The sequence below is a fragment of the Penicillium odoratum genome (genome assembly GCF_028828045.1).
Source record: "Penicillium odoratum strain IBT 22623 chromosome Unknown utg000002l_segment0_segment0, whole genome shotgun sequence".
Lineage (NCBI taxonomy): Eukaryota > Fungi > Ascomycota > Eurotiomycetes > Eurotiales > Aspergillaceae > Penicillium > Penicillium odoratum.
In genome coordinates, this window is record NW_026643144.1 from 1,424,084 (window position 1) to 1,436,972 (window position 12,889).

General features: G+C 37.2%; 2 protein-coding genes across 2 annotated transcripts; one reads left to right on the forward strand and one right to left on the reverse strand.

Moving 5' to 3' along the window:
- Positions 1 to 559: 559 nt before the first annotated feature.
- Positions 560 to 3,947, forward strand: N7520_002560 (rRNA-processing protein UTP21; the record flags this gene model as incomplete). The annotated part of the gene is made up of 5 exons (XM_057136495.1): positions 560 to 682; positions 757 to 2,247; positions 2,310 to 2,579; positions 2,647 to 3,285; positions 3,345 to 3,947. 5 exons carry the CDS (start codon positions 560 to 562, stop codon positions 3,945 to 3,947), a joined length of 3,126 nt encoding a protein of 1,041 aa, XP_056999181.1.
- Positions 3,948 to 4,647: 700 nt separating this feature from the next.
- Positions 4,648 to 5,432, reverse strand: N7520_002561 (rRNA-processing FCF1 family protein; the record flags this gene model as incomplete). Its single annotated transcript, XM_057136496.1, has 4 exons — positions 4,648 to 4,729; positions 4,811 to 5,173; positions 5,240 to 5,299; positions 5,362 to 5,432. 4 exons carry the CDS (start codon positions 5,430 to 5,432, stop codon positions 4,648 to 4,650), a joined length of 576 nt encoding a protein of 191 aa, XP_056999182.1.
- Positions 5,433 to 12,889: the final 7,457 nt, after the last annotated feature.

A 12,889-nucleotide genomic window follows, 5' to 3' on the forward strand; every position in this document is an offset into this window, starting at 1 on the left:
GTAGATGTGGGGAAGAGGGTTCACAAGAACTGCGGAAATCTAGGCGGAGAGTTGCAGCTAAAAGTTCATGCACGAAACCGAACATTTTTGGCGAAAGTTAAAGACAACATCTTATTTCAGTAAATTCATAAGATCTCCTCGAGTTTATGCTGCTTTGATTTTCACGTTTTCATTCTTTTTCTTTTCTTATTTCTTATTATTTTCCTTTATCTTGTTCTTTTTCTATTTATTTTTCTGCCTTTATATATGTATTACTATGTAATGTTAATTTCAGTTATATAACTAGAGTCATACATTTAGGGCTCTTGAAAAATATAAACCCAGTCAGATACGTAGGTAGATACCTAGGTAGAATATATTCAAGGTGCCAATAAATAGTAAAAATCCACATAAACAATGAATAATCCAAATTACATATAAGGAGTATCTTAGCTACATGTACTCCATACTCCGTTTGAAGATGCGGATCCCCCAAAGGGGTTCCGCCCGGCAGAAAAAAAAAAGAAATCGAAAATATCGTACTAGCTCATCTTCAAGGCTACCCTCTTTCCACATCATCATGCCGGCCTTGACAAATGATACCTTCGATCTGCCTCTGGCTAAGAGGCAGAAGAAAACTCTCAGCAAAGAAAAGAGGGTAGCCAACCAGCGTGAGGGGTCCAAAATTTTTGCTCCTTTCCGGGTATGTTCATAGGACTGATCTTCTCCCAGCATTTCCCTCTGAAGGTACTCTTACTAACAAGTTTCTTAATAAAGACATTGGGACTGGTGTCTCCGACTTCAGTGCCATTCACTAGTGTTCGCCTAGGAAAGTCAACTTATCAGATCACGACATCGGTAGGTCATACGCTACAGACCTATGATCTGAGACGGGGCTTGAACCTGATCTTCTTGAGTCGGCCACAAACCCCAGAGTTCATCACGGCGACATGTGCCTGGCAGGATAAAGTACTCGCTGCATGGGGCTACCTACGTCCCCGTTCCCCTGGAGGGGTTTGGGTGTTCAAGCGTGGTAAACGTGTCGCGTCTCTGGAGAGCCCTAATTTAGATGGCCCGATTGAACGCTTAGTGGTGTTCGGTTCGTGGGTCGTTGGCTGCTGGACAGGTGGTCTTGAAGTGTGGAAGACGGGAAGCTGGGAACACTATGCCAGTCTACGACCGCGAGGAAACCCAGGCTCTGCGGGCGAACCCATCTACACAGGACTATTGTGTAACATGCCAACATATCTTAACAAGATATTCGTTGGGCGTATGGATGGGGCCGTGGATATCTGGAATATCCGGAGTGGGAAGCTGCTGCACACGTTACCCACACCATCGTCGGATTCCGGACCAGTCACGGCGATCCATCCAACCCCTGCTTTGTCTCTACTGGCCATTGCCCACAAGAGCGGTGCTTTGTCGGTCTACAACATTGACTCGGGCCAGCTAGTATTGCCTCTCCGGACTTCCTCGGCACGCGTTCTTCCGGTAACATCGATCACGTTCCGCAGTGATGGTCTAGGGGCAGGTCACGATGGCCGAAAAGCCGGTGTCATGGCTACTGCCGCGAGTGGAAGCGGTGATATTACCATGTGGGATTTGAACGATGGAGGTCGGGTGGCTGGCATCCTGCGTGGAGCTCACCGCGTAGCAAACCGAGACAATAGCACGGGTGTGAATCGCGTCGAGTTCTTGGACGGACAGCCAGTACTCGTGTCATCGGGAGACGACAATGCCTTGAAAACATGGATATTTGACGAGACACCCTTCTCGCCGACACCTCGGCCACTCCATGTACGAGGTGGGCACTCTGCTGCCGTCAGCGCCCTAGAATTCTTACCTGCCGCCTCCGATGGATCCGACTCTGGTGGAAAGTGGCTTCTCAGTGCAAGCAAGGATTGCAGTCTCTGGGGACTGAGCTTACGCAAGGATAGTCAGCACGCCGAGATTTCGCAAGGTAGTGTGGAGCGCAAGTCGAAGAAACTGGGTCCCTCCGATCCATCAAGCTCGGTGGTCGATCCTCTCAAAGCCCCTGAGGTAACTTGTATTGCCTGTTCCCTAAACCGAGATGCAGGTATGGGCATCACCACTTCAGGCCCCATCTGGTCGAACCCCAAGTTCACTAACACCGAATCTTCCAACTCCACCGGATGGGAGAGCGTCGTTACCGGCCATCGAGGGGACAAGTATGCGCGTACTTGGTTCTGGGGAAAGAAGAAGGCCGGTCGTTGGGCATTTGCAACAAGTGATGGAACGGAAGTGAAGGTATGTTTGCATCCCCCAAACCCCCGGACCCCCGGATTTCGACTGATCGAGATATTCTATAGAGCGTGGCTGTGTCCCAATGTGGAACATTTGCAGTCATTGGATCAGCAGGGGGATCCATCGATTTGTTTAACTTGCAATCTGGGCAACATAGGCAGAGCTTCCCGTCCCGGGGGGCCAAGTCTCGCGCCACGAAGGTGCAGGGAGGTAGCGATTCGGTATTTGCTTCCTCGCGCCTTGAAAATGCAAGACATAGCAAGTCAGTGACTGGATTGATGATTGATAATCTCAACCGAACCGTTATCAGTTGTGGCCTGGATGGCAAGGTCAAGGTGAAGCCTTCTTCGAACTATACCCCTTTTTCGTGCAGACCATACTTACATTACATTTCTTTTTCAGTTTTGGGATCTGCTCTCGGGCTCTTTAATTGATGAATTGGATTGGAATCCAATGGCAGCGGTGACTGGAATTCGTTACAGCAAGACCAGCGAACTTGTCGCCTTCAGCTGCGACGACCTCTCTATTCGTGTGGTTGATCTTGAAACCCACAAGTTAGTGCGTGAATTCTGGGGCTGCGTGGGTCAAGTAAATGATTTCATTTTCTCCAATGATGGCCGGTGGATCATTGCGGCTTCTATGGACTCCGTGGTACGGATTTGGGACTTGCCCACTGGGCATCTCATCGACATCTTTCGCGTTTCTAACACATGTGTCTCACTTGCGATGTCATCCACTGGAGAGTTCCTGGCTACAGCACATGCTGGAAGCATCGGCATTAGCCTCTGGAGTAACCGTAGCCTGTTCATGCCCGTGTCCACCAAAAATCTGGACGAGGATCTCATTGAGGATGTTGGTGTGCCAACAACATCTGGCGAGAGCGGCGCGGGTCTTGTCGAGGCAGCTTTTATGGAGGCCCCTGAGCCAGAGGAGGCAGAAGGACCCGTGCTGACAAGTGAACAGTTGCGGCAAGATATGCTTACTCTCAGTCTGGTTCCTAAGAGCAAATGGCAGGCATTGGTTCATCTTGACTCTATTAAGGTACACGGCGCTTTCCCTTGGAAAATACTTTCTGTATCCTCACACTAACGCCGTTTTAGGAACGCAATCGGCCCAAGGAAGCTCCTAAGGCCCCCGAGAAGGCACCATTCTTCCTTCCCTCTTTGCTCGGTGATGCGCGCCCCGGGTCGGTCCATGACACTGCTGCCGAGATCGCCGAAGCTGGGTCTCTTTCTCACAACGTTGAGGCAGAGCGATCTCGGGTGACCAAGATGCCAACTAGGGGGGTTGGTTCTGAATCCACTATTACCCAATCCCTCAGGTCCGGTCACGACTCTGGGGATTATGACGCTTTGATTGACCATCTCAAATCCCTATCCCCGGCACGAGCTGACCTGGAGATTCGTTCTCTTGACCCGCGGGCGCGCGACGGCTTCTCCGAGTTATCCAGTTTCGTCAGAGCTCTCACAATTCGTCTCAGGCTGAGAAGGGATTTTGAACTGGTCAACGCATGGATGGCGGTGTTTCTGAAGATCCATGCTGATACGGTGGGACTCTGTTCTTGCCGAGATGAACCAGAATATCGTCTCTTGCAAGAAGCCCTTGCATCTTGGATCCATGAACAGGAACGGGAAGGTAAACGTCTCGCTGAACTGGTGGGATACTGCCGTGGAGTTGTTGGCTTCTTAAGATCCGCAAGATAAGAGATTTCGTGTATATATACATAGATAGTATCAGCTCTTTTTTTTACAGTTTCATGAGATTTTTGCCTGATTTTAATCTTTGGACATGTAGAGTATAATTTAGATGTAGATATAGAGGTAAAAACCCACATAAAAACTCAAGTCCGATCAAAGGCCCTGATACAAATATTTTTGCATAATTTATAACCGGAAATAATGGGAATACATCCGGCAACAAGTGATATGCATGGGAATGTTAGAGGTGAAAAGAAATTGCTAGTCCATGGATGAGACGACATCAATTCTAGGGTCCCATAATACCACCACAGGGGTGAGGAATAGGCTGTCTTATGTACAATCAAAATTAAGACTATGATGGATCAAAACCCCAGGTCCACAGAACAGTTCGAACCGTCGGGTGCCATTTGGGACATTCGCTGTACGGTATGATGAGAGCCAACATGAAGGAATTGGCCAGATCCACCTGGACTTAGGACCAATGATCTGGTCCAGGCACTTGGCGATGATTCGGGTTGAGAGGTTGATGTCTGCGGACGCGGTGATGATACTAAAGTGCATGTTGGACCCTTAAGAGAGGCCTTCAATGAAATGTGGTGACAGCTCCGCTTCGCGACAATCACAGAAGGTGGGGGAGTGAGGTTGGCCCAGGACGTGTGGAAATATCAGGACGTGAGGAAATATCAGGACGTGAATAGAGTCCTCACTTCTCAGGAGCATCCGGTAGTCGTTCAATGACATATTTTCCCCGGGCAACGCTCATTATAGGTGCACCGGGTATTTTCCTGCACTCCATGGTCAGACAAAAGTCCCCATTGCAGTTTCTGCTTTGCTCTCAAGTGAGAATGGAGAGTAATATGACTTACCGAATCCGCCTCTTAAGATCACGATCGTTGGTCGCCACAATATAGACGCGATGCTTGATGATCCGGTCAACAAGACAGTCATCAGCATAGGTACCTGGGTGGTCGCATTTGATTCTCTCGAACCGGGGATCCTTGGCGACACGCAGAGCTAGGCGGTACTTCTGGCCCAGCTTCTCCAGCTCAGCCAGCACACAATCAGTGATAACAGGGATACACTTGGCATAGAGGCAATCCATCATGGTTGGAATGACATCCAGCTTATGCTGAATGGTGTGGGATATGAAATTGGTATCAACAAGAACGGAATACGGCGGCGCTAGGGCCGTATTGTATTGAAAAAAGAGCGATGAAGGGGCCTGGGGTCTAGAGACAACATTGTTAGTGGGGCGACGCTTAATCTAAATTTCAGTGAAGTCTTGAGCAACATACGCTTCTCGGACTACATCATCATTGGTGGGTTTGCCTTTCTTATCGCTTTTGTCATCTTTGCTAGAGGATGTCAGCAGCAAATCCAATCGACTTGCCTGAAGCAGGAGAGAGAAGAAACGAACAGACGAGCATCACGTTGGGAGATTGCTCGCTTGGTGACGGCAAATTTGCGAACTTTCCTTTGCACGCCCATCGTGACTTCGTATGTGGTTAGGTGGGAAATATCGGGAGGTGGACAATAGGGAAGATGGTAAAGGAAATATGTGAAAATGAAGAATTTCGACAAAAGATTACGATAAGAGCCGCGGTGTCTTATCCGGCATGACTAAGCACGGGCGATAACGTAGTTAACTATTTCACGGTCGGCCTGGTCACCCTACCATATTATTTTTAAAAGTATACGACTGCCTCCAAAACGCCAATTTATTATTATAAGGAATTTCTACCGTCACTGTCCTTTATGCTACTATCAATCCCCTTTTTCTAAATTAGGAAAATGTCAAAATGTCAAAAGTGTCACTAGTATATCGGTAGAATTTTTTTTCTGCCACTTTTATTACTACTCATAACTACGTTATTTTCACCTATATTATTATTATTTCTACAAACTCCTCGGAGAAGCTTCTATATAAGCTTATATATTGACTTTAGCATAGGCCAGCCTATTAGGCCGACCCCCTACCTAAGCCTAGCCTAATAGGCTTTTTCGGCCTATTACTGCCTAATTCTACCTGATTTTTAATATAAACAACTAAGTTACCTAAATTAATTCTATAATTTACCCCTATTTTCGTTAAAATATATACTACCTACCCTATTATCTATCTTCTCTATGTCATTTTTATAAAATATCCCTATTTATAGATAGATTATTAGGGTATGGGCTGGTCAGGTTATAATAGGAGAAGACCAGCATAGACTTTAGCAGGCCCGTGGGTATGCCTGTGTGGACAGCCCGCGGGCCTATCTAGGTAGACAAAAAGTGATTTGTCTATGGATAGGCCCGCTAAGAAAAGCCTGTAAGGCCCGTGAAAGTGGAGCTCATTTTTTAGGCATAATTTATGAAAAAATATGCAGTATTTTAGTATTCTTGCTATTAATTACTATAAATAAAATATATACTTTTACTACTAAGAGATAGGTTTTTATATATAAAAACCCTACTACCTGAAATTTTAGGAGTTTATTATTTCTATAGAAATCAGTAACCCTTATTAATCTGATAAATTTTAATAGATAAAATTTAATAAATAATAACTAAAAACACCTAATTAATTATATAAAAGCTAATTAGCTAGTTAGGGCGCTTCTGTATACAAATAGATATATAAGATATAGGTAAATACCTATTATCCGTACTTTTATCTAGACTTTCTTTAGATAAAACCCCTCTTTTTCTCTTTAATCTTATACTCTCTCTTATATACTCTCTTTTAGATCTTATTAAAAACGTTTTAAGGGCTAGTATCTCTAGCCCTTAGCCTAACCTATATTAGTTAGAGAGCCGGTACTACTAGCCCTTAGTAGACCCTTAGCCCTTAGAGGGCTAGCCGTGAGCGGCCCTTATCTGCCTATATCTATAAAAGAAAGTTAACCTTTCCTAATTTAGATGTATAATATTACTTAGTTATCCTAATAGATTACTATTTTTTAATACTATTCTAGTTTCTATCTTTTATTTCTACTCTATTTCTAAATTATTATCAAGAAATTTTTAGGAATTAAATAATATTATAGTATATAATAATAGATAATATAGATATTACTTACTTTTAGCCTACTATTATAAAGTCTATAAATTGAAGTTATAGAAATATATATTTATACTTAAGATATATAGTATATCCTCTATCTTAAATACTAATATTTATAATAAAAAATTAAATGAAAAGATAGAAATTATAATAAATATTTAATATTTTACTAATAATTACTATATTATATAAAGTATAATAGTAAAATATAGAATAGATAATTTTATAGAAGATTTTATAGAAGATTTTATAGAGGAGTTTCAGGAGGATATTATATCTATTTATTTTTTAAAGATAGATTATTAAACTAAGGGTTATCTACATATTTTAAAGGCTTTTTAAGGGCTTTTTAAAAGTAGCTTTTAACTAATATTCAAATTCTAACTAATAGAGAAAGATAGTAGTAAAAAGAATAGATTATAGTATAATAGATTATATTATAATATAATTATTATAATTATTTCTTTTAGAAGAATTATAATATAATTAGTTAATTTTATATATTTAAAATTATAGTTTATATATATCTATCCTTATTACTATTAAGTCTTTTTTATTATTATTTTTCTATTCTTACTCTTATTAATAATATTTAATATATCTTAGTTCTAAGATATTTACTCTTTATTTATTTATAATAGTAATCTAATAGCTAATAACCCTTTTTGTCTTTTATTAAATAAGTTACTTTTTACTCTTGAGAATACTATATGAAACTCTATTTTTTTATATTAATCCTATTACCTCTGATTCCTTTTTTATTTTAGTATATTAGTCTTTATTATTTAATAGTATTTATCCTATTTAATAAGATATGAAAAGATAATTTTATAGTATAGTAGCTAGAGATAGACTTTAAAAAGATAAAAAAGATATATTAGAATAATAATTAAATAGCTACACATTAAGAATACTTTAATAAAATTATAGATATAAGGACTAAAAAACTAAAGATAAAATATTAGAAATACTATAAAGTCCTAGATTACTCTGAATATAGTTAATATAGAATAAATACTCTTAATTAGTATATAATTAGACTAATTTATAAAAATTATACTATTTAAAAGAGTAATATTAAGAGACTTCTAGCTATTATAGTATATTATTTTAACTATTCTATAAATAATAACTAATTTTTATACTATTTTATTAAGTATAGAATATTCTAATTAGAATAACTATCTTTATATAAGAAATATAGTAATAGAAGCTTTTATAGCTTTTCATTCTTTTTTATCTTCTTTTTTAGTTTATTAAATATTTATAATTTTATAAGATTGTTTTATTTATCTAGCTTACTCTAATAAAGCTATAGATTCTATCTATGATTATAATATGTTTATAACTATAGTAATCTATTTAAAATAATAGGGGTCTATTCTTTAAAAGCTCTCTCTAAATATAAAGCTTTGGATTATTCTTAATTAGATCTCTTTATTTTAATAGGCTTTTATAGCTATTATTAGCTATTTTATTAATTAAGATTAATAATATTAAAAAGTCCTTTTTAGCTTTAAACTACTATCTAAATCCTATGTAGATATAAATCTAAATAATCTAGTTTTAAAGATTCTTTAATAATATAAGATTATAAATTAAATTCTTATAGTTACTATAGATAATATATTAAATAATAATACTATAGTTATAAATATTTAAGACTTGTTATAGTTATTAAAGCTAAACAATAGCTTAATAATTGTATAGATTTCTTATATTACCTATATTATCTAATTTAGCTTAAATATATTTTAAAGAAGATAAAGATAATACTAAAAAAAAAATACAAAGATAAATTAGTTAGATAATGATATATAAATCTTTTATATAAGATAATAGAAAAAAGAAATTATTAATATATTCAATAAGATATATACTTTAGAGATATATTTTTATATATAAAAATATAATTTCTTTAATTTTTTCTTTAATCTTTATATCTTACTCTTTATATTTTAAGAGATAGATTTTGATATATAGAAAATCATTTTTCTATTCTTTACTCTTTATCTATCTAATATATTTTTAATATAGATATTATTTAATAGTCTAAGAATATAAGAGTTAATTATTCCTATAGAAATTAATAATACTTTTATATATTCTCTTTATCTATCTAACTAACTTTTCTATTATAGTTTAGATCTAAAATCTTAAAATCTATATTAATATTAGTCTATAATAATAAGAGTCTTTCTATAATCTTCAGATTAAAGAGCTAAAGCTTATTCTAATCTAAAATATATAGATTTATTAGAATTTAATTTTTCTTATATTTTAATATACTAAATAGCTTTGATTAACCTTTAATAAGTTCTATTCTTAGCGGCCACACATTCCTTGGAGTGCCCACGGGCCTCCAGAAACCACCGATCCACCAACCCCCTAGGCCCTTCGGACGCCTAGGGGCCACTGCGTTATTCGAAGACGGAGGGATGACGCGATCGAGCACCATGGGAGATGCTTGCGGGGACGGCTCGGACCTGCGCTGCGGTTAACTTCTTCTCTATCACTTCTGCCAGCGTTAGCGGTATGTAAGTAGGGTAAGTTGCGAGCGACGAGAGCGACACGGGCGCGTTGATGGGGTGCAAGCGAGAGGAGAGGTTGAGCGTACGCGGAGAAGGGGCGTGCCGAGGTTTTGGTGTTTGCACTGTTTGGCTATTTTGGTCTTGGCGGATCTGTTTGCCCGATTTGTCTTCCCTCCTGTTTTCCCCCACTCCCCCACAACCTTATTTTTACCCCCTACCCTATCCGCCTACCAAATAGCCTACTTTGCATGATTAGCGTTATTACCACTTTGTGATATAGTTGTTCCGGCTATCTTATAGTGCCCTACTGGCAAATCGGGCCAAAAGCCTGACAGATCCATGAATGAATACAAAAAAAAAAAAAAAAAAATTAAGTTCTATTCTTAATATAACTAGGATTACTTTATATTAAATATGGAAGAGTAGAGATAGATTAACGATCTATTTTATATTATCTAGCCTTTCTTTAAATTTAAAATTTTCCTATCTAAGACTAAGAATATAAGTATTTATTTAGTTTTTAATATCTTTAATAAGCTTTTTAATTATCTTAAAAAGATAAAGAATATCTTAAAGAAAGTAAAATAGTATAGAAATAGTTTATATTTTTTTCTTTAGAGATAATAGAGAAAAAGCTTTTATATTATTATAGTATAATTAAAAAGATTAATAATAATATTTATATTATTAATATTATCTTTTTACTATAATAAAAACTTAACTTCTTTAAAAATAAGAATTAGAATAATCTAAATATTAACTACTATATAAAATACTATAAAAGTCTTCAAAACTACTTTTAATCTTATAAATAAAGTTATTTAGAGATATAATTATTATTTAGAGTCTAAATTTTTTATAGATGTTAGTATTTTAAAACTTAAGATAAAGTATAGGATAGAAGACTCTTATCTTTTACTAACTAGTAAATATAATAAGATTAAAGAGTATCTAACTAGACCTCATACCCGCCCGCGGGCGGGCTGGTCTTTTACTAGCCCTCATGAGGGCCGCCCGCGGGCTTTTTGAGGGCCGACAAACAGGACAAACAGTACATATACTTTTGAAGACCCATACTCGCATAAATTATGCAGTTTTTCAGCTGTATCTTTAGGTATTTACTTTACACTACTCTTACTGATTTTGACTAGGGTAGTAGTATTTTCTTATGGATTGATAAAAAAGATGAGATAAGTGAGATAAGTGATTTATGAATGGTATTTGCAGCTACTAGATATATGTCTAGTTCGAAGTTTTCTGGCGCTTCCAACCCTCAGTTTCATATCCATTAAGAAGTGTTAAGCGCTGCCGAACCCTCCCTAAATAACGCTGTATACTAGGTAAGCTAGGCTCACCACTAGTTTCATCCTCTATTAGAGTCCGCTGGCTCTGTTCAACTTTAATAAGGGGCTGGGCTAGGCTAAGAACTTAGGTTCTTAGCGAAGATGCATCACTATCACCATCACTATCATGACCATAATTATTATCTTCCTTATTATCACTGATAGGCTCGAACTGCTGGATAGATATATCCTTCTCCTCCTAGCTAGCCTGTCTCTCTTTAGATGAAAGGTATTTATTGATCAAGGCTCAATGGCTATCTTCAATCTCAAATCTCGATGTGCACATGAACATCATGAGATCCTGAAAAGTTGATGGCTTTAGAGAGCCACGCCGATAGTGACAGATATCCCGAGCGGAGTTAAAAAGCCGCTTAACGCCTATACCTATAGCTGGTATTGAAAGGATATCTCGTGTAAGATTTATAAGAGTAGGGAACTAGTGCTGATGGTCTCTCTAAAATGTATATATAGGGGTATATATAATACCTATAGTATAATCTATCTTAGTATAATTAAATAGTATAGATAGTGTATAGATAGTATAACTTACTACTATTTAGATACTCTTTGATCTTATCATATTCACCGGTAAATAAAGGATAGGAGTCTTCTGCCCTATACTCTATCTTAAGCTCTGAAATACTAGTATCTATAGATAGTTAGACTCTGGATGATAATTATGTCTCTGAATAGTATTATTTATAGGCTTAAAAGTAGTCTTTAAGGCTTTTCCGGTATTTTATACAGTAGTCAATATCTGGATTGTCCCAATCCTTATCTTTAAAGAAGTCGAGCTTCTATTATAGTAAGAGGATAGTACCGATGGCGTAAAGGTTATTATCAATCTTATTAGTCATACTATAGTAATATAAAAGCTTCTTCTCTATTACCTCTAGGGAGAGAAGCATAAGCTGCTTCTATATTACCTTCTTCCTCCTTAAGGCACTCTTTACCTTTTTAAGATGATTAAAAAGCTTATTATAGATACTGAAAACCAGATAAATACTCACGTCCTTAGTCTTACATAGAAGGGTGGTGAATTTGAAGAAGGGCTGGGTAATATAAAGCAGATAGTTAATCTATCTCTACTCTTCTGCACTTAGCATAAAGTGATCCTGGTTATATTAAGAGTAGAACTTATTAAAGACCGATTAAAGCCGCTTAGCACGTCGAAGCATAAGAAAAGTCGAGTTCTAGCGAGTCTGTATATCCTAGATTAGAATAAGCCTTAGCTCTTTAGTCTGAAGATTATAGAAAGACTCCCGTCGTTATGGGCTAGCGTTGATATAGGCCGTAAGGTTTCGGACCTAAGTTTTAATAGAAAAGTTAGTTAGATAGATAGAGAGGGTATGTAAAAGTGTTACTGATTTCTATAGAAAGTATTAACTCCTAAATTCTTAGGCTACTAGATAATATCTGAATTGATAATATATTAGGTAGATAGAGGGTAGGGGATAGAGGAATGGGTTTTTATGTATAAAAACCTATCTCTTAGAGTATAGAGAGTAGGGTATAAAGATCAAAGAAAAAGTTAAAGAATCAAAATTTTTATATATAAAAACGCATCTCTAGACTATATACCTTATTAAGCGTATTAATAATTTCTCTCTTCTGCTGCCTTATACGAAGGATTCGAATATGATCATCCGACCAATTAATCTCTATACTATTATTCTTTAGTATTACCTTTATCTTCCCTAAAAGGTCGTTTAAGCTAAGTTAGATCATATAGGTAATATAAGGAATCCGTATAATTATCGAGCTACTGCTTAGCTCTAACGCCTATAGTGACTCTTAGATACTTACGACTATGGTATTATTATTTAATGTATTATCCGTAGTGACTATAAGGACTCGATCTATAATCTTATACTACTAAAGGATCTTTAAAATAATATTACTTAGATTTATACCTATATAGGATCTAGATAGCGGTTTAAAGCTAAGAAGGACTTCTTAGTACTGCTAATCTTAATTAAGAAAATAGCTAGTGATAGCTATAAAAGCCTATTAAAATAGAGA